A 20,893-nucleotide genomic window follows, 5' to 3' on the forward strand; every position below is an offset into this window, starting at 1 on the left:
AACAGTTATTAATTGGTTCATATGAAATGAAGTGTCACTTCCTGATCTCTTTCCCACTGAAGGGTTGTTATTATAGCTATTCAAACAACTTTTGAAATTCTTTTAAATTAATTGTTTCTCTATCTGAAAGTTTTATATTATCAAACAGTTGCTTTAAAGTCATAAACTTTGTTTGTGTTTAGAGAACCTTTAATTTCCATTTAAAGTTCATTGTTTGTTTTAATTCTGAAATTTTTTATGTATAGCTCATATTGTGTTCAATAAGTGGTGAATGATGATTCAAAAGCCTGGGGGTCCAGTACTTCCACTAAAATCATTATTGGTGATTTTGGGGTGCTGTGATTACCCAATTACAGAAGCCAAATATGTTAGGACTGTAGTAAGAGTAAGTACCATGGCTGAAAACACCTTAGATGCAGATTTCTACTGTATCTGTAGAAGACAAGTGCCAGTGATGACAATGCTATCCCATTTTATGTGCTGAGGGCCTGTCTCGAGGTTCGAGCCATGGAGAGGTGAGCTTCCCAAATGTGCACCTACTGATCAGTGATACAACCCCAGCATCCAGCTGCAATTGGACATCCTGGTTCTGAATAAGCAGCTGAATGAAAAGTTTCTTTGGCTCATGTATGTGCACATGGATGCTGGGAAGTTTACTGCATAGAGGAAATGCTGTAGCAGATCTGAACTGGGGGTTTGAAGCAAAGAGTTGAGGAGCACGGTATCATTGACATTGACATAATGGACATACATTGGCTCAGAACCGTGTGCAGTCATGTTAACAGACAGTTACCATAATTTCTTTGAGCAAATGTTTTGGATGTGCCCAATTTTTTACAAAACAAACATTTTGTTTGCAGAAATGACAAGCATCTACATCATGAGAGATGTAGCAATGATGCCACTGTTATGTGGTTTCCATGGGTGTGCAACCAAAACAACCACTGTTTACAATGCCAGGAAGAAACAGAGACCCTTTGTAAACAAGACTGACAGGCAGCATCATTTCCAGCTCTTTAGCGTCAAACAATTTCTAAGCCTTTATTTGAGTGACATCCTCAAGCAAAGGGTCTGATAATAGTAACATTTTGAACATTAGTGTTCTGCAACATGGCATCTGTGTATCGCTTACCACAGGGACACACAAATTTGCAGGTGCAGTAATGCCTCATAGCTCTACAAGCCACTGCTGATAGGACTGGGTAGGTTGGTGCTTCATACAAAAGAACTTATACCCTGCAGTGGTGAACAAAACCTGGAAGTTGAAATATTTGGGAGGGAGGCTTAACAAAGATGTGCAGGGTAGGTTGGTGCTCCATACAAAAGAACTTATACCCTGCAGTAGTGGTCAAAACCTGAAAGTTGAAATACATGGGAGGGAGGCTTAACAAAGATGCACAAGATACTTATGTCAACCCAAGGAAAGAAATATGACCATTGAACAACCCCCAAAATGTTGTAGGCTGCAAAGTGTTGAAACAGCTGCAGTTGTACTTGACCTACTCCTCTGTGACAGCTTTTGGGAGGTACTATCTCCAGTCAATAATCTGCTCTGATTAAAAATGGTAGTTTGGGAGGTCTTTTCTCAACACTACCATCTTATCACAATTCTCTTCAATCTTTGTAAGGCCTACAACACAGCTTGGTGCCATCTCATCCTATTTATTCTCCATTAGTGGGCTCCTCAGGGATCCCTCCAACTTCTATTTGTCAGTTCCTGTCCCACCAGTCATTCAGAGTTTAGGTTGGAACTTCCCTCAACTCTCGACAGACCTAGCAGAATGGCATTCCATAGGGCTCCGTATTAAGTGTCCTCCTTTTTCTCATCGATATTATTGGACTTGTGGCCTCGGGTCTCCAGCCAGGTGGTAGCATTGATAGATGTTTTGGGAAGTGTCATACTATACATCTTCAGGTGAAGTCTTCGCCAGAAGGTGGGTAATATGACACTTCTCAAAATGTCTTTCAATGCTACCACCCGGCTGGAGACCCAAGAAATCTTCATCAACAGTTTACGCCAGAAAGCCTATGTCACATATAGAAAGCTTACATGTTTAGTAGTATTTTTGTTGTGCTTATCTGTGGCTCAACTTCTGCACTATATGGTGTGTAGCAATCTTTCCTTCTCATAATACTATCAAAGTTCTCACTGATAATTTTTAAGAAAGCCTGTACAAAAATCACAAGTAGCCACTACATTTTTATTATTGTTGAATGCTCAATAGAGAGTTACTATGAAATTTTGTTTTTGTTGCACATCCTTCTATTTACTCCTCTGAGCAAAATTTATAAATATAATTGTCCTTAAATGTATGTATCAAAAGGAATATCCGCCCAACAAAACCATAAACCACCAGCTACCCAGATCATACGTTCAGGTGAAATTATTACTACTGCTGATAGACACACAGAAAAGTAGAAACAGCCATTGCAGCTGTTGGAAGTGTTAGTTCCTTTCTCAGGATGGCAGAGAAATGGACTGGGGAAGGTTAGAAAGGAGGCAGATTACTCAGACCCTTGATGAGAGGACACCACCAATTGTGACCACAATGGCTCTTTATTTACATTTTTATTAAATTGCACTTCTTCTTCAGAAAACAATTTCCAGATCTGTGCTATGTTGGCAAGAACATAACTCTTTCTTAAACACTATCTGTTCATAGTTATTTGGTTTTGTCATTGAAATTTTTGGCCAACCACTGGGTGTAAATAACATGTCCCACTAATATTTTGTGCATTGGCCTTGTATACCCTCTGCCTCACTCATAATATGTCTTCAAAGCACAGGGGCAAAATATTAGTAAACACAGATAGTTTCATTTTGTATATTGGCTCATAACTTAATTGATTATTGTGTGTGCTAGGAAAAACTGGAGTTTTATATTTGGTTTTGATTTGTGTTATCTTCTATTGCAAATACAGAAACTGTATTTTCTTTTTACAGAGCAAGCTTCTACAGCTGCAAGAGGAAAATGCTAGAGCAAAGAGTGATATTAATCAAGATTTGTTGAAACCTAATAAGTTGCACATTGTTGTTGACAAGTGCAGTCTCTTACGGCATTGTATTCTATTTCGCCTTTATGCACCAAGTGGACCAAATGAATGTATTGCTGTATCCTGCAATGAAATCAGGAGGACCAGTGATGACATTGTAGCTGAACTCAGTACAGTTCCTTTTCTGGACTTTCAAAGGCATCTTCCATCACCTGAATCCCAAGAAACTAGCCAATATGAAGATAACAGTGAGTTACAAAGGGTACTCCAAGATAAAGGACTGCATGACAGTCAATGGTTACAGCAAGTACGCAGAGCTTTTAAGGCATCATCTGAAAAACATATAAACGTAAGTTAATGAAAAACACTATCTTTCTTTTACAGCCTCATAGATAGTGTGAATAATATGTTTATCAACTTCTCCCATGTAATTTATGACAAAATAGTTCATGGGTGAATGGCTGGGTGTCATTACAATGGGCACAATATTTCATCAAATGACCACCATGCCATCATTGGCTGTGCTGGTTAACTGAGTATCCAGGAGCTACTGTGGCACTTGTGGCACATTCCCCTCTCCCACCAACCTTGCGCTGAGTGTGATATCTGGACCCCAACCTCTTCCTGCCTACTGGTCACTTGGTCTGTAGCTCACACCCTCTGGTGCTTGCTGGAAGCATTTCTGCCGTTGCTCCACCTGCCCCCAATGTCAGTTCATTGTGCGTTCTTAATCAAACTATGTGCAGGTTCCAGGGCCTTGCTAAGGATGTAGCTACTACCATGACATCAATGACCAGTTCCTTACTCTAATCTTAGTAGGTTATTTCAGAAGTTGGAAGTCTGTGTGAGAACTAGTAGGATTGTAATCCATTTTGTGTAATTTTAATAGACAGTCTTCCATGACTGACAACTTGTTATGCTACTGCAGTCTGGTTTGTCATTGGTGTTCATGGTAATGATCTTCAACAGTATGCAGCATCCGTCTGATGTGTATATGCCACAGTGGCAAGGAATCTGACAGACCCCAATCTTCCGTAATCCAATATCAACCTTGACACTTGACCAAGCGGTGGCCGTGTTTTACCTCAGTCATCACTGCATTAAATGACATTGCTGCTGAAAAGAAGGAAGATCCAGCAGTGCTGAAAACCACTGAAGTCCTGATGAAGAAAGGACCAACCAAAGAAGAATTCCAGCTAACAAACAAATCATTTTATGAGAGGAACTATGATCCATTGGAGTAGAAATGGTTTCTTCCTATCCCTACTCATCTATGGTCAGATATTCTGAACTATTTCCATGATGCTCTTACATCTGGTCATGTGGGATTTATGGAGACTCTAGACACAATCAGACATAGGTATCAATGGCCAGCTCTCTACCAATCCAATAGACACTATGTGAGATGCTGTAAGGAATGCTAATGATGAAAGTATGTGGCACAGTTCCCTTCAGGACATTTGATACTAATTCCACCAGCAGCAGCAACTGACCTTTTGGTGGGTTTCCTGAAGTTGACAAACATGAAGTGACCACTAATGGTTTGCAATGACTACCTCACCTGCTATGCTTTCACCAGAGCTGCTCCAGCTGAAGAATCCCCAGAAATTGTAAATTTCCTAGGAGAAGATATTATTTTTGAGCACAGGACACCATTTGTGATCATCTCTGATTATGGAAAATTTACCAGTCAAGGCTAGTGCCAGAGGTAATTTCACATTGCAGCATCGACCACAGGATGACAACTACCAAGCCCCATAGATGAATGGTGTCACAGAATGCTTTACTAAAATATTAGCAGATATGCTGCTGATGTACATTGGTGTTTAACAGAGAGATTGGAGTACAGTGCTGTTCATTATCACATTCACATGCAATATGGCAAAGCAAGACACTACAGGCTTCACGTTGTTGTTTCTGTACAGGGTTGCAAGGCTGAAACAACAATGTCCCATTTGATCTGGATGATACATGAAACACATAGTCACCAGAACTCATGAAGCAACACAGGTAGCTCACATATGGACCCTGGACACCAAGAAGAAAAGCTAAAAGCACAATAACACCAAGCACCAGCCAATGAGATACAACCTGGATGACTAAAGTGCTACTCTGCACTGTATTGTATCCTTCATTGCTTGTCAAATATCACATATGCAGTTGAGAATTGTGACCCTTCAAAAGTGCAGATACATCATCCATGTTCTCTGTACAAAGTACTACTACAGTCATAAGAGAACCAGGATTGAGGTCTCATTTAACGAAACTGAAGACCTGCTTAACAGCTGAGAAACCTCAATGGAAAGTTCTGCCTTTGGTGCTTGCCATAATGAAGAGAATATAACAGTTGAGAATCTGTCGGCACTGTCATACAGAGGTCCATTGACAAAGTCTAGATACAGGGTTCCGCAGTCAGCTCCAGTGAGATCTTCTGAAACAGTGGGTTGCTCTTCCTCCAGTAAAATAGCAGGTCACTGTTTCTCCAGGAGAGGGTGTAAAGCTGTGAGCTTTGCTGCATGCAGTGTAGAAAAGTAGTTAACATCATTAGCTGGCCTGCTGCAGGTCACCAGTTCAAATGTGACCACCAACAAATACTCTGTCCAGTAACATTAATATGACGACCTGTCAAAAGCCTGAATAACCATGATTTGCAGTGTGGTTCACTGTGAGACATTCAGGAAGAGCAAGTGGGGTTCTGGAAGGTACCAACAGATACGTGAAGCGATGCCAACTCCAGTGTCGTGGCCAGCTGTGCTAGGTTTCTCGGTTGAGGATCCAGGGTGTGAACAGCCTGATTGATGTGGTCCCACAGATTCTCGAATGGATTTACATCCAGGGAGTTTGGTGGCCAGGGAAGTACAGTAAACTCATCCAGGTGCTCTTTGAACCATGCTCGTACAGTGTGAGCTGTGTGACATCTTGCACTGTCCTGACAGTAGATGCCATTGTGCCGAGGAGAAATAAACTGCATTTAAAAGTGGACATAGCCCACAAGGGTATATGCATATCATATTTACTCAATTATAAGATGATTCCCAAAATGGTCAGTTGAAAAATGCTGGGTTTTCTTAAACTTGCAGATTAATCTATGGTTGCTGAGATTAACATTGTTTAATAAAGTGATATAGGGCTCGTTTTACATTTACAAATTAAGCTTTGGCTATTGAGATCTCATGCAGATTTATTTTTAAGAATTAGGAAGCATAGTTCAAGCAAACGACACTTGCACTCAAACAAACAAGAGATTTCCTGATATGCTGAAGTGCTTGATACAGAAGGAAACATGGCATCTGTAGAACAGTGCAGTGGAACAAGTCTCATGAAAAACAATAAGATTAGTGGCTCATTGTGTAAAAAATGTTTAAAATGTGTGGTAAAAGGTATTCTGTGTGTGAAATGCAACTTTTGGTTGCACGAAAAGTGCACAAAAATATCGTTAAAATTCATTGATGACAATGTCACTGGTCATTTCTGGATTGTCACTAGCTTCGGAAGTGAAAACAAAAGATGTCACCATCAAAGGACTGCAAAACAAAGTTAACACTCTAAAACCAGAGCTATTATTACTCAAGAAAGAAAACACTGATATGAAGAATCGCAAAATATGCAGTTGCGTGAATCGTGAAAGTGAAAAACATAACCTCAAGACCACGTGGAGTGATAGGTTTACAATCAATCCAAATCAGTCCAATTTGCAAAGAGATGAAGTAACAGATGCATACATAGTGACTTTAGAGCAAGTCCAATGTGAAAACAAAAATTTTGGCAAACTTAGTGATATTTCACAAGATCCACAAATGCTTCTAAATCAGTTTGTGATGATAGGCCTGCAGTCAAACAGCACAAACTCAGAAAATAAATACCAGTGGTGCAGTGTTACTTACAAGAAAAAGAAAATTAAGCCTCAAAGTAAGGTTTAAGCAAATGGAAAAGAAGAATTTCTCTTCATAGGAGATTCCTTACTTAAAAATATCGTTGTGCCAAATTCAAAAGATGACGTGCATCCAGGCATTAGGCTGGATCAACTAAACAACCATTCAAAAACCATTGCTACTAACCAAAATGGTGTCAAATCAAATTTCAAGGGCATATTCATGCATATTGCGACAAACTCTGTTCGACACAGCAGTGAGGCCTAAATCATTAGTGAATCTCAAAACTTGATTTGTACTGCCAAATCTTTGTGTAGTAACTAAAGACAGGTAATAAGTAGTATTTTTTACAGGAGATCAGTGAGTGACACACAGATAAAATAAACAATGGAATTAGGGGCCAATGTGATAAGCTGGGTGCTATATTTATAAACCAAAACAAATTTATAAGTAACAAATGTCTGGGTATAGATGGGGTACATCTAAATAGGCTAGGCTCAGTAACTCTGAGTCAAATGTTTTTGGACATTTGCAAAATCATCGATAATCTGGGAAACTGACAAAGTGTGGAAGGGATGTTAAAAGAAAAGAATCAACTGAAAATAAAAAGTATAGATATATTGCAACAAATTATTTAAAAGCATTCAAAATAGCGATAAACATTTTCTAATATAATTGGTATAGCCTCAGATTTTTGTAACCCAAGTTATTCAAAAATTGATGAACTTCAGGTTCTGCTTTCAGAATGTTCAAATTTAAAAATTGTATGTTTAAGCGAACATTGCCTGACAAAAGGCAGTATAGAGATCCTTAACAAAATTGAACATTTTACAGTTTCCAGTAGTTTTTGTAGAGGTAACAGATCTTGTGGGTGCTGCTGCATCCTTCTAAATGACTCAATAAATTTCAAAGAGAGAAATGAATTTAATTGTTTGAATGAGGAAGGTAATTTTGAAAGTTGAGCTGTGGAGCTAATTGTTTAAATTCTGTAAATGTATCTCTTTGCAGAATTCCTGGAAGTGCTGTAACACAATTATTTTTATCCAGATTTCAATGTTTATTAGAAAGACAGAAAGAAAAAAATTGTAATTCCAGCAGACTTTAATATAAAAGTATTAAATAATAATAATGACACTGTAAATGTTTGTGACTTAATTCAGAAATATGCTTTTAATTTAAATTTCACTGAATGTACTAAAAGGAATAGCCACTCTGAAACATCTATTGACAATATTCTGACAATTTATGTTTGAGGATGGCATCAAATTCTGTTTAGATTTAGGCATATCGGATCATTCAGCACCGCTCATAGAGCTTCCAAAAATAGGAAAACCAGCATATGTGAAAATATGTTTTAAATGGATCTTTATCTAAGAGAATGTAAATATATTTTCTTATAAAGTGAGAACTATAAACTGGCCTCTAGATAATAGTGTGTCAAGTGAAAAAAAATTTCAAAACATTCCTAAACTGTTTCTTAGATATTTTCAATGAAACTTTTCCCCCTCAAGCTTGGCAACAGAGAGTGGCCAACAAAATAAATTGGATTACACCAAGAATAAAAGTTTCTAGTGCCAGGAAAAGACAGCTTCACAATGAGTTAAAACATAATAAAAATGCTGACTCTGTGGGGTATGTAAAGGGATATAAGAATACATTCAATAAAATTGTGCAGGGAGAAAAAAAAAGTGCCAAGAAACTGTCCAAATAAAAATTAAAAATCGTATAATTATAGATCCTTTTTGTTGTGGATTGGCAAGACAGCCAACCCACTATGAGAGGAAGCTGAAAGGCAAGCGTTTTAGCTCACGCAGGCTGGCGTGAGGTCTGGAACAGGTCAAGGAAATGAGACTAACAAAAAACATACATAGCTGCTGGAATACTTAACTTTAATCCATAATTGGTGAACATCGCTCTTGACGGTACATGTTTTACAGCATCAATAGTAACTGGTAATGGCGCCTTGCTAGGTCGTAGCAAATGACGTAGCTGAAGGCTATGCTAACTATCGTCTCGGCAAATGAGAGCATATTTTGTCAGTGAACCATCGCTAGCAAAGTCGGCTGTACAACTGGGGCGAGTGCTAGGAAGTCTCTCTAGACCTGCCGTGTGGCGGCGCTCGGTCTGCAATCACTGATAGTGGCGACATGCGGGTCCAACGTATACTAACGGACCGCGGCCGATTTAAAGGCTACCACCTAGCAAGTGTGGTGTCTGGCGGTGACACCACACTTTTAAAATCTCAAACTGTTTCGATGATTTCTTCATAGATGTGCCAAAATTAGTAGTAGATATCACAGCCCACCAGGACAAGGTAGATGTCAACTTTGTAAATAGAAAACAAAATGCAAGCTTTAAAACATTCAAAAGAATTATCCCAAAAGATGTAGAAGATTTTAAAAAACAAGAAATCAGCTGGGTGGGATGAAATTCCAACCATTGTACTCAAGGCTGTTTATAACATCATTTCTCATCCATTGGCTAAAATTATTAATCAGTCATTTTAGGAAGGATATTTCCCAGATGTGTTAAAATATGCTGAAATAAGACTGTTGTTCAAGAAAGGCTCGCCAGATGACACGGGAAATTGCTGCCGTATATCCCTGCTGCCAGGTTTTGCTAAGGTGATAGAAAGGATCGTTGCAAAACATCTTGAAAACTTTCTTATAGAAAAATCAATTTGTATTTCAAAAGGGGAAAAATAATAAATGCTATCAGGGAATTCACTGAAAAGATAAGCTCTGCTTTAGAAAAGGGTAAAAAGGTCACAGGTATATTTTGTGATTTGACCAAAGCTTTTGATTTGGTCAATCACTACACAAGTTAGATAGGTAGAGGGTCATGGACAGGGCATGCAGTGGTTCAAATCATTTGTCAGAAAGAAAACAGAGAGTTATTCTAAATTCAAATGGAAAAAATTCATTCTCGGACTGCAAAAAATTTGTACAGTGGTCCCACAGGTCTCAATTTTAGGACCGTATCTTTTTCTGATGTACATAAATGAGTTACCTTTGAACATTGATGTTCACTCCATTTTAGTTGTGACAATTTAGAACAAATTCATGATACTGTGTAAAATATAATGGGAAATGTAGAATGATGGTTTCAGCACAATGGATTAAAACTCAATGTCACAAAAACACAGTTAGTGCAGTTCAGTCCTAAAACATCATCATCTGCCATAAAAATAGGGCAAGGCAATCAGGAAATGACTGAAGCAAGTTATGTAAAATTTCTAGGTCTAAACCTTGACAAAAATTTAAATTGGAAGGCACGTGTAGACTTCTTAGCAAACAAACTAAACAGCCTAGCTTATGAAATGACTGTCTTATCTGGTCCCACCCTTATGGACACCAAGAAGATAGTCCACCACAGCTGCTTTGAGTCTATAAGTCGATACAGAATAATTTTCTGGGGAAACTCTATGAACAGCCCGAGATTAGTTACACTTCACAAGAGAATCATAATTTTTATTTTCATATGCAAAATCAAAATTCAGCTGACAATTTTCATTTTAACCACAATTACAGTGCTTGTCACAGACACAGCTTCAAATTTCCCTCTCGTAATTTAAAACTTTATGCTCAAACACCATTGTACATGGGACTAAGAGTTTACAATAAATTAAATAACACAAATCTGTTAAATATGAAGTTTAACCCACTAAAGAGATTCTTACTCAATACACTAGTGGAAAAATGTTATTATTCAATTGAAGAATTCATGCAGGACTGTTTGGAAATTTGAAAGGAAAAGAAACAATAAAGGTTATCTATTCTATATTAAATTGTTAGTTCTTTCCAAGCATTAATCCCGACTTGTGGGGTCTGCTGTTATGGATAACCAGATTTGCTGTGTTAATTAGAAGGGGTGGCCAGATGCCCTTCCTGTTGCCACCCCATACCATCCTGCCCCCCCTCCCCCCTTCCCCAAGATGGAATGTGTCCACCCCAACTGTCTGTGTCTAGTGTAAGCCATGGAATAGTGCGGACATGTTTCAAATGTCTGCGAGTCATGTAACTGAGATGGAACATGGGGACCAGCCCAATATTCACCTAGCAGGATGTGGAAAACCACCTAAAAACCACATCCAGGCTGGCCGGCACACTGGCCCCCATCGTTAAGCCACTGGGCGGATTCGAACCGAGGCAGGAAGCAGTGCATTAACGGTCTTGGCTAACCTGGCAGGCGTATAATAAATTGTTAATATATTGTATAAATTGTATTACAAGCTGCAAAATGACCATAAGTGTTATATATGTTCTTGTTAAACTGTTCATGTGTTAAATGCAGAAATGCCAGCTGAAATATGTTACTTATTATAACCTTTTTTTTCTTTTTTTTTTTTGAGTAATTTCACATGTTTCCAGTACAAGAATCTTTGATTTGTAACTGTATGTTATGAGATGAATAAACTGCATTGTACAGAAATTTGTTTCACAGGGTACTAGTGCAAGAGGTGCACAGGCAACTAGGAACTGACTGATCTGCTTGAAATTTGACAATTTTGTGAACTACAAGAGGACATAGCATTAAATTCTAAGATATTATAAGCTCTTGTAGTATTTGAACAGGTTTGCAATAAAAGTTCTTGTATATGTATGGGTACCATATACAAACATTTATGCTGCTCTTTAAGTAACGGTAATATTGAAAGGCCTAAATGTTGGTCTCCAGCAAACACTGCTCGATTCTAAATACAGGTCAGTATTTTATTTGGTTATGAGAGTTGTAATGATTTACCAAGTGGGTTGCAAATGAGAAATTTGTCACTGTCCTGTATTAGAATACAGGGTAAAAACATTACAACCTTTTAATCAGATTTAGAACAAGATGGTGACATTCAGATGAAGCAAGAAAGAAAGTTAATCCAGAATTAAATGTCTAAAAATATTGAAATAAATCATGTTAAACTGACTGTAATTTCTATTGTAAGAATAAATTTCAACTGCAAGACCAGTCATGGAGATAGTACTGACAGATGTCACGAGACCACAGGGTGAGCAAAAGTTCGAGAATTGGACTGATCTGTGCTTACCATCTTTTATTTACATGTGAGTTGGTGTTCTTGTGTGTGACCTACACCCTAGATGATGTTACAAACAATGTTTGATCACCGTATGACTGCTACGGTCACAGGTTCGAATCCTGCCTCGGGCATGGCTGTGTGTGATGTCCTTAGGTTAGTTAGGTTTAAGTAGTTCTAAGTTCTAGGGGACTTATGACCACAGCAGTTGAGTCCCATAGTGCTCAGAGCCATTTGAACCAATGTTTGATCAAGCACAGCATTGTGCAAATGTTGGAGGGGGAACAGTGACATCAGATCAGCTGAAAAGTAGGATGAGTGTGGGAAGAGCAGTGGTGAATTGGCAACAAATTTCATCATGGTGCCAACCAAGGGAATCTATACCAAGAAATTTGACTTTTTATGAGGAGGAGGAGATTAGTGTTTATCTTCCCATTGACAACAAGGTCATTAGAGCATTAGAGATGGAGCACAAGCTCGGATTAGGGAAGGACTGTGAAGGAAATCAGTCGTGCCCTTTCAAAGGAACCATCCTGGCATTGGTCTGAAATGATTTAGGGAAATCACAAAAAACCTAAATCAGGATGGTTGGAGATGGATTTGAACCGCCGTCCTCCCGAATGCGAGTCCAGTGTGCTAACCACTGCACCACCTTGCGCAGTGCTGAATTTTTATGAATGTATACCATGTTTAAACTACAGTTTGTCCAGATCCATTTGAATTCACATCAAAACTTGAGAAATATGCACCAATAGTATACATTTCTGCAGGAGACAGTAAGAGTCTACACAGGGCCCAGTAGCATACTGCAGCAGTGTTGTCAAGTTCACTGTGAGGTATGCTGGGAATGAAAGGGGATGTGTCAGGTGCTGCTTCTACACAGCCAATGACAGAGGGGTGGGCAGATGATATGTTTGGAAGCAAGAAACATTGTAACATTCTCACAGCAGTAGAGAAGGGAAATCCAATATGTGTTCAGCAAGAAACAGCTGTATTCTCAGGACAACCATAACCACAACCTCAGAAATCACAATATATTCAGAGAGAACAGTCAAATAAGTTTCACAGCTGTGTTATTAGGATGATGGTGGTGATTAAAAACAGTGGTACCCCAAATAACTGGCTTACAGATTATGAGGATAAAAATTAATGTTAACCAATTCTTTTTGTTTATTTTATTTCTCCTTATATTATCAAATTGCAGGCAAACAATAAATGGTCCAGCTTTAGAATACATCAGAGTCCCACTAATCCAAACCCCGATAATCCGAACATTCGGTTAACCTGAACATGAAGAAATGTTAGGCTAAGTATGGAAAACTGTGCAGTAAACTGTGTTCATACAAACTATTTTAATTTACACAGTACATTAAATGTGTATTAGAAAAATTGGCAAGAAAAAATTAGGTTTAAACAATGCATAATAATGAAAGAAAAGCTGTCAAACTTACTAAAATACATCGGACATTTTATCCCTAGTTTTTAGATAACAAAAACTCAGTCATTATTTTTTGGCATAATGAAGAAAGTCTAATGTATGACACATAGTTGCGCCATCATCTCATAAACATCAAATCAGCAGGTGTAGCAGTGGGCTGTTGCTCTAAGTAATGTAGCACAAGGTGAAGGGCTGCTGCATCATTGTGTGACACCAGCTCTCCTTTGTCGCTCTCAGGCTCATTGTCACTTCCATCACAGCAGTCCACTTCTTCCTGGTATGGTTCACACCAGCAACTAAATCAGCCCCATCCGCTGCCATCCACTAATCTACATCTCCTTCACTAGCTTCTTCACATCCATTGACTGTCTGTATCATTTGTAGTAGATTTTTTCCTCTTCATTTTCAACTAGGTTGTCCTGAAATTCAAGAGATGTCCGCAGTTTTCTCCATGATTTTCTCAGAGTATTTTCTGAAATATTCTGCCATGCCTCAGCGGCCCAATAAACAACATCCTTCACATAGGTCTTTATTATTTTTTCCACTAAAGGAATGCTGTCATGTTGCATCAGCATTCTTAAAAATTGTCTTCTGTAAATCTGTTTTAATGTTTGCAGTACGCCTGGTCCATCGGTTGTAGAACCAGTGCAATATTTGGCGGCAAAAACTTTGCCACAATTTCTCCGTCACATGATTCCTCAGTGCTGGGGTGAGACGGCGCATTATCAATGAATAGGACTGCATGGAGAGCCAAATAATTTTCCTTAGAAAACTGTCGAATGGAGGGAACAAACTGGCCGTGAAACCATTCTTTGAACAGCTTACAATCTATCCGTGCTTTTTTTCTGGTTGCGATAATACATGGGCAGGGACTTCATGTTGCAGTTTTTAAAAGATCTGGGCCTAGCAGATATGCCGATCAGCATTGAAGGTAGCTTGTGATTACCAGCAGTGTTGCTGCATACTAATAAAGTCACATGATCTTTGCACATTTTAAAACCAGGAGCATGATCTTTTGCTTTTGATGCCAGGCTTTTTGTTGGCAATGCCCTAACATTAAGGCTAGTCTCATCAGCATTATAAATTTGTTGGGGAGAATACTTTCCCTCTCTCATAATTTTTTCAGACACACCCAAGTAGTCCTTCACTGCATCATGGTCAGAAGAAAGTTTCTCTCCAGTAATTGTTAGCTGATGGATTCCATGACTTTTTTGAATCTGTCCAACCAACCCGTACTTGCACTAAAAGACTCATCACCATTCATTAACTTGTTCAGGTAAACAGCCTTCTCCTGAAACAGTGCTCATCTCAAAGGAGTTCCCCTTTCTCTTTCCTGCATAAACCAAAGGTAAAGAGCTTCATCCACTTTTTTGTACTGGGACTGTTTCAAAGTCTGCCAAATTTCGAGTGTTTTTCCCGAAGACGTTGCACAGGACTGTTCAAGCTTCACTCAGTTCTTCTTCCAATTACAAATGGTTACTGTACAAACACCCAGTTCTGTTGCCAACTTAGATACATTTTCACCATTGTCTATCCGCTTCATAGCGTTCAGTTTTTCTTTGAGCGTTAACATTGTGTGTTCTGTTTACTCATAATGAAAATACATACACCACTACACCTGAATGAATACAACTGTTATGTGTGTCAGCAATCGATAACTAACATAACTAAGTGCTTTATGAGCCAACTGGCTGTGCACTGACCTCAGACACTACAAAGGTCTCAATAATGCACAACAAAAAGGGCAGGGAGTGAGAGTGAGCTATTGTTCCCTCACGTGTTCCCATTTGTTACCATGGTGTACCTACTTATCTGCTTGGTATACTTCATTCTAGAAACTCGTCACCATAATTCCGGCTAATCCAAACTAGGTCCAGTCCCAATTAGTTCGGATTAATGGGACTCTACTGTATATAACATATGCCAACATGTCAGGCTGAAACTTTATGCCAGTAAAAAGTTTGTGATTTTGATTAGTCAGAATTCATTAAAAATAATTTTTTTCAAGAAGCCTCTTAAAAAAATGGGAGTCATCTTATATAACCAGAGTTGTCTTATGCTTGGGTAAATACGGTATTTTTGTTGATGCACTTTGCCATGGAAACTTTCCCCCAACTATAACACTCCCTCCACTGGCCTAAACCCTTCCAACAATGGTTGCATGGTGTTTGCTTTCAGATATTTCATGCCATACATACCAACAGCCATCTGTCCAATGGAGTATAAAAACTGATTCATGTGAAAAGGCCAGCTGTTGCCACTCAGTGCATTCTAGTTGCAGTATTGACATGCAGATTTCAGCCTTTGTTGTCAGTAAACAGCAGTCAGCGTAGGTACACAAACCAGGCACCTGTTGCTGAGGCCTGTACATAGCAACATTCACTGGACCATCACTGAAGAGAAACTGTTTGTATCCCCTTGGATCATCTGGGTGGCCACCTGCTCAACTGTTGAATGTGTACTTGTCTGTACACATCTCTGCAACTGTTGTTCACCCATGTCATCATGTAAATGGTTTGCAAACTTAATTATTTCATAAATAATTCCACCCTTGGCCCAAAAGCCAATGATCATTACCTTTTGGGCATCAGGTAAATTGCTCTGTTTTCCCAATACAACAACAACTGCACAGTTTTCCGCACACTCCTGACACACTTTATATTCTCTCCACTGCTAGTGTTGGCAGCTGCTGTATGTGAGTGGTTATTGCACACTGATGTCAAACATAGGTGGTGCTCACATTAATGTGTACTTGTTATTTTGTGTTTATCAGTTTTGGAAGGTTCTAGAAATTTCTTATGTTTGTAAATTCAAGAATATTCATTGTTTGTATAAACAGCAGCACTCTCTGTCCATGAGGTCAGTTCTTTTATGTTCTGGTTATATGTTCATGTAGATAATAAACTTGCTTTCATTGTCAAGTGCTGTACTTTAATAAGAACCTGATTTTGGACTTGGACTCAATTCTAATTACAACATGACTGTCACAACTGGAATCAATCAACTCATATAAATATACTTGGTTGTAACAATTTGTGAGGATATCGAGAGGAATAATGGTACATGTTCATCTGTGGCAGGTGGCAGACTTCTGATCCTAGGAAAATACAATCAGTCTATAAAAGGAGACTGCTTTAAAAGGAAGGTGTGGGAGGGGGGCAGCATGAACCATGGAATTTTTGTTTGACTCATGCGAGAGAGTAATAGAAATGTGAAAAAAGCTGAATTGGCAGATGTTTGAAGCTAGCTATTAAGTATCCTGCAACATTTCAAGAATTGCTATTAAGCAAAGAATCAAGGAACATATTACAACCTTTTACGCGTCACTCCCCCAGGAGTCATCAAGTCAATAACGACTAATTACAGTGCCACAGGAGCATTTAAACCATATTTCTACATGTAAATTTTAAACAAATGGAACAGGAAGAACTCCTAATATGGGTAAATGGGAAGTTCAAAAAATGGCTGAGCTCTATGTGACTTAACTTCTGAGGTCATCAGTCGCCTAGAACTGAGAACTAATTAAACCTAACTAACCTAAGGACATCACACACATCCATGCCCGAGGCAGGATTCGAACCAGCGACCATAGCAGTCGCTTGGCTCCAGACTGCAGCACCTAGAACCACACACCCACTCCGGCCGGCGAATGGGAAGTATCATCTGTCATACACTTCACTCTAATTTGTAGAGTATGGATGAAAATTTAAAAGCTACTGTTCTTATTTTGACCTTGTTTCAATTTGATGCTATATTGCTTTTCTGCAGACAGGAAATACAATTAAAATAAATAAAGCATTATTTTTGAAAAGTGAACCGTAAGAATAGTACAAAACCTTCTGGCTCATTAAAACTGTGTGCTAGAAAGGGATTCTACATCTATACTCTGCATACCACCATTAGATGCATGGCAGAGGATATGTATATGGTTGTAGAATATTCATTAATCATTTAAAGCCAGTTTTTGAAACTTTGTTAATAGTATTTCTCAGGATATTTTTATGTCTGTCTTCAAGAGTCTTCCAATTCAGTTCCTTCAATAAATCTGTGACACACTGTCACAGATTAAACAGACCTCTGACAATTTGCACTTCCCTGCTCTGTATATGTTCATCCCCTGATAGTCCTATCTGTTATGGGTCCTACACACTTGAACATTATTCTAGAACTGGTCACGAGTGGTTTGTAAGATCTCGTTTGTGGATTGATTGCACTTTCCAAGTATTCTACCAATAAAGTAAAGTCTACCACCTGCTTTACCCACGACTCGCCCTATGTGTTCATTCCACTTCATATCCTTACAAAGCATTACACCCAGGTATTTGTAAGAGTTGGCTAATTCCAACAGTGACTCAATGATGTTGTAGTCATAGGATACTACATTTTTTCATTTTGTGAAGTGCAAAATTTTATATTTATGAACATTTAAAGCATGTTTCCAATCCCTGCACCACTTTGAAATCTTATCAAGATCTGAGTTAATATTTATACAGCTTCTTTCAGATGGTACTTCATTACAGATAACTGCATGATCTGCAAAGAGCCTGATTTTACTACGAGGGCAGTTCAATAAGTAATGCAACACATTTTTTTTTTCTCGGCCAGTTTTGGTTGAAAAAACCGGAAATTTCTTGTGGAATATTTTCAAACATTCCTGCTTCATCTCGTATACTTTCATTGACTTCCGACAGGTGGCAGTGCTGTACGGAGCTGTTAAAATGGCGTCTGTAACGGATGTGCGTTGCAAACAACGGGCAGTGATCGAGTTTCTTTTGGCGGAAAACCAGGGCATCTCAGATATTCATAGGCGCTTGCAGAATGTCTACGGTGATCTGGCAGTGGACAAAAGCATGGTGAGTCGTTGGGCAAAGCGTGTGTCATCATCGCCGCAAGGTCAAGCAAGACTGTCTGATCTCCCGCGTGCGGGCCGGCCGTGTGACTCCTGCAATGGCGGAGCGTGCGAACACACTCGTTCGAGATGATCGACGGATCACCATCAAACAACTCAGTGCTCAACTTGACATCTCTGTTGGTAGTGCTGTCACAATTGTTCACCAGTTGGGATATTCAGAGGTTTGTTCCCGCTGGGTCCCTCGTTGTCTAACCGAACACCATAAAGAGCAAAGGAGAACCATCTGTGCGGAATTGCTTGCTCGTCATGTGGCTGAGGGTGACAATTTCTTGTCAAAGATTGTTACAGGTGATGAAACATGGGTTCATCACTTTGAACCTGAAACAAAACGGCAATCAATGGAGTGGCGCCACACCCACTCCCCTACCAAGAAAAAGTTTAAAGCCATACTCTCAGCTGGTAAAGTCATGGTTACAGTCTTCTGGGACGCTGAAGGGGTTATTCTGTTCGATGTCCTTCCCCATGGTCAAACGATCAACTCTGAAGTGTATTGTGCTACTCTTCAGAAATTGAAGAAACGACTTCAGCGTGTTCGTAGGCACAAAAATATGAACGAACTTCTCCTTCTTCATGACAACGCAAGACCTCACACAAGTCTTCGCACCCGAGAGGAGCTCACAAAACTTCAGTGGACTGTTCTTCCTCATGCACCCTACAGCCCCGATCTCGCACCGTCGGATTTCCATATGTTTGGCCCAATGAAGGACGCAATCCGTGGGAGGCACTACGCGGATGATGAAGTTATTGATGCAGTACAACGTTGGCTCTGACATCGACCAGTGGAATGGTACCGTGCAGGCATACAGGCCCTCATTTCAAGGTGGCGTAAGGCCATAGCATTGAATGGAGATTACGTTGAAAAATAGTGTTGTGTAGCTAAAAGATTGGGGAATAACCTGGTGTATTTCAATGCTGAATAAAACAACCCCTGTTTCAGAAAAAAAATGTGTTGCATTACTTATTGAACTGCCCTGGTATTAATATTGTCTTCAAAGTCATTAGTGTACAACATGAACAGCAGGGATCCCAACACACTTCCCTAGGGCACATTTGAAGATACTCGTACATCTGATGATGACTCTCTGTCCCTACTAAAAAGTCCTCAATCCAATTACAGACTTCACTTGATATGATCATACTTTTGACAATAAGGGTGGGTGTGACTGTAGTCCTCAATCCAGTTACAAACTTCACTTGATATCCCATATGATCAAATTTTTGACAATAAGGGTGGGTGTGATACTGAGTCAAATGCTTTTCCAAAATCAAGAAATGCAGCATCTATCTAATAACCTAGATCCAAAGCTTTCAGTATGTCATGTGAGAAAAGTGCAAGTGGAACTTCATATGATCGATGTTTTTGAAATCTGCTGTTGTTGGCATGGATGAGGTCAATTCCATTCAAGATACCTTATTATGTTTGAGCTCAGAATATGCTCTAAAATGCTACAACAAATCAAAGTCAAGAATACTTGACTGTAGTTTTGTGGATTACTTCTACTACCCTTCTTGTAGATGGGTGAGACTGGTGCCTTTTTCCAAGAACTGGTCACGGTTTTTTGTTTGGGGCATCTATGATCAATTATAGTTAGAAGAGGGGCTAACTCAGCCACAATTTCAGTATAGGACCTGACAGGGATTCCATTGGCTCTGGGGCTTTGTTCTGTTTTAACAATTTCAGCTGTTTCTCAACACCACTAACATAAATATTTATTTCATTCATCCTTTCAGTGGTATGAGGATTAAATTGGGGCAGTTCTCCTGGGTTTTCCTTTGTAAAGGAACATTTGAAAACTGAGTTAAGTATCTGATTCACTAGGGACTGAACATTAACTTTGGTGCCACTAACAGCCTGTATATATGACCAGAATTTTTTGGGTTTTGTGAAAGTTCACTTGACAATATTCTGCTACAGTAGTCATTGAAGGCATCAGGAATTGGCCAAACACCTCTCATTCAGCATCTCTGTCACCAGCACTATGCTTTGTTTTACACTAATACTCTTGCTCAGAAAAAAACAGAACACCTCAAACAACTAGAGATAGGGCAATCACATTCACAAGACATGTACATTAATGTGTTCTGCAGAAATGATTAGCGTTTCAGACACCTCAGCTCTTCATGTGTACTGTTGTCTAGCAGGCACAGAATCTGTCATGGGCCCTGATAACTTGTTCTAAGTGTGATGACATCAATGCTTATAAGGCGTGAACAGTGTCCTGTGGTCTAGCCATCCATGCTGCATTCACCTGGTTCCCAAGTTCACCTGTCGTAGTTGTCATTGGATCACAGCACTGCACCTGTCTTTCCATCATATCCCACAAAAGGCTGACATCCTGCGACACCAAGAAGGCACTACAGTGGTTGGGGAGAGAAATAATGTGAATTGTCCAAAGCTGTAGTAATTACCATTCAGCCGCACCAAAAATTCCCTGCCCATAAGTGCACGCAGGTATAAATGCTTGTGTGTCAAGAACTTTGTCGCAGTTCTGGAACATTGGATAAATGTTGATTTCTTTTAGTTTTGGTGTGCAGCTTGGTATTTACCTTTTCTCCCCAAAGATGTACAAAAATGCTGGCCTGTCTGCTGTGGCTATCCTCTCTTTGTGTTGACTTTCTCACCAAAAAGGTTCATTTAAAAATGCAAGTCC

The 20,893-nt window shown here is 39.3% G+C and overlaps 1 protein-coding gene across 3 annotated transcripts in view; it reads left to right on the plus strand.

Moving 5' to 3' along the window:
* Positions 1-20,893, plus strand: part of LOC126199111 (protein broad-minded-like) — a 277,633-nt gene that overhangs the window by 163,460 nt on the left and 93,280 nt on the right. For all 3 annotated transcript variants that reach the window (XM_049935865.1, XM_049935866.1, XM_049935867.1), the window contains exon 4: positions 2,945-3,343. In XM_049935865.1, coding sequence (XP_049791822.1) covers positions 2,945-3,343 — 399 coding nt within the window. The remainder of the gene's footprint in view (positions 1-2,944; positions 3,344-20,893) is intronic.

Source organism: Schistocerca nitens, chromosome 8 (genome assembly GCF_023898315.1).
Source record: "Schistocerca nitens isolate TAMUIC-IGC-003100 chromosome 8, iqSchNite1.1, whole genome shotgun sequence".
NCBI lineage: Eukaryota > Metazoa > Arthropoda > Insecta > Orthoptera > Acrididae > Schistocerca > Schistocerca nitens.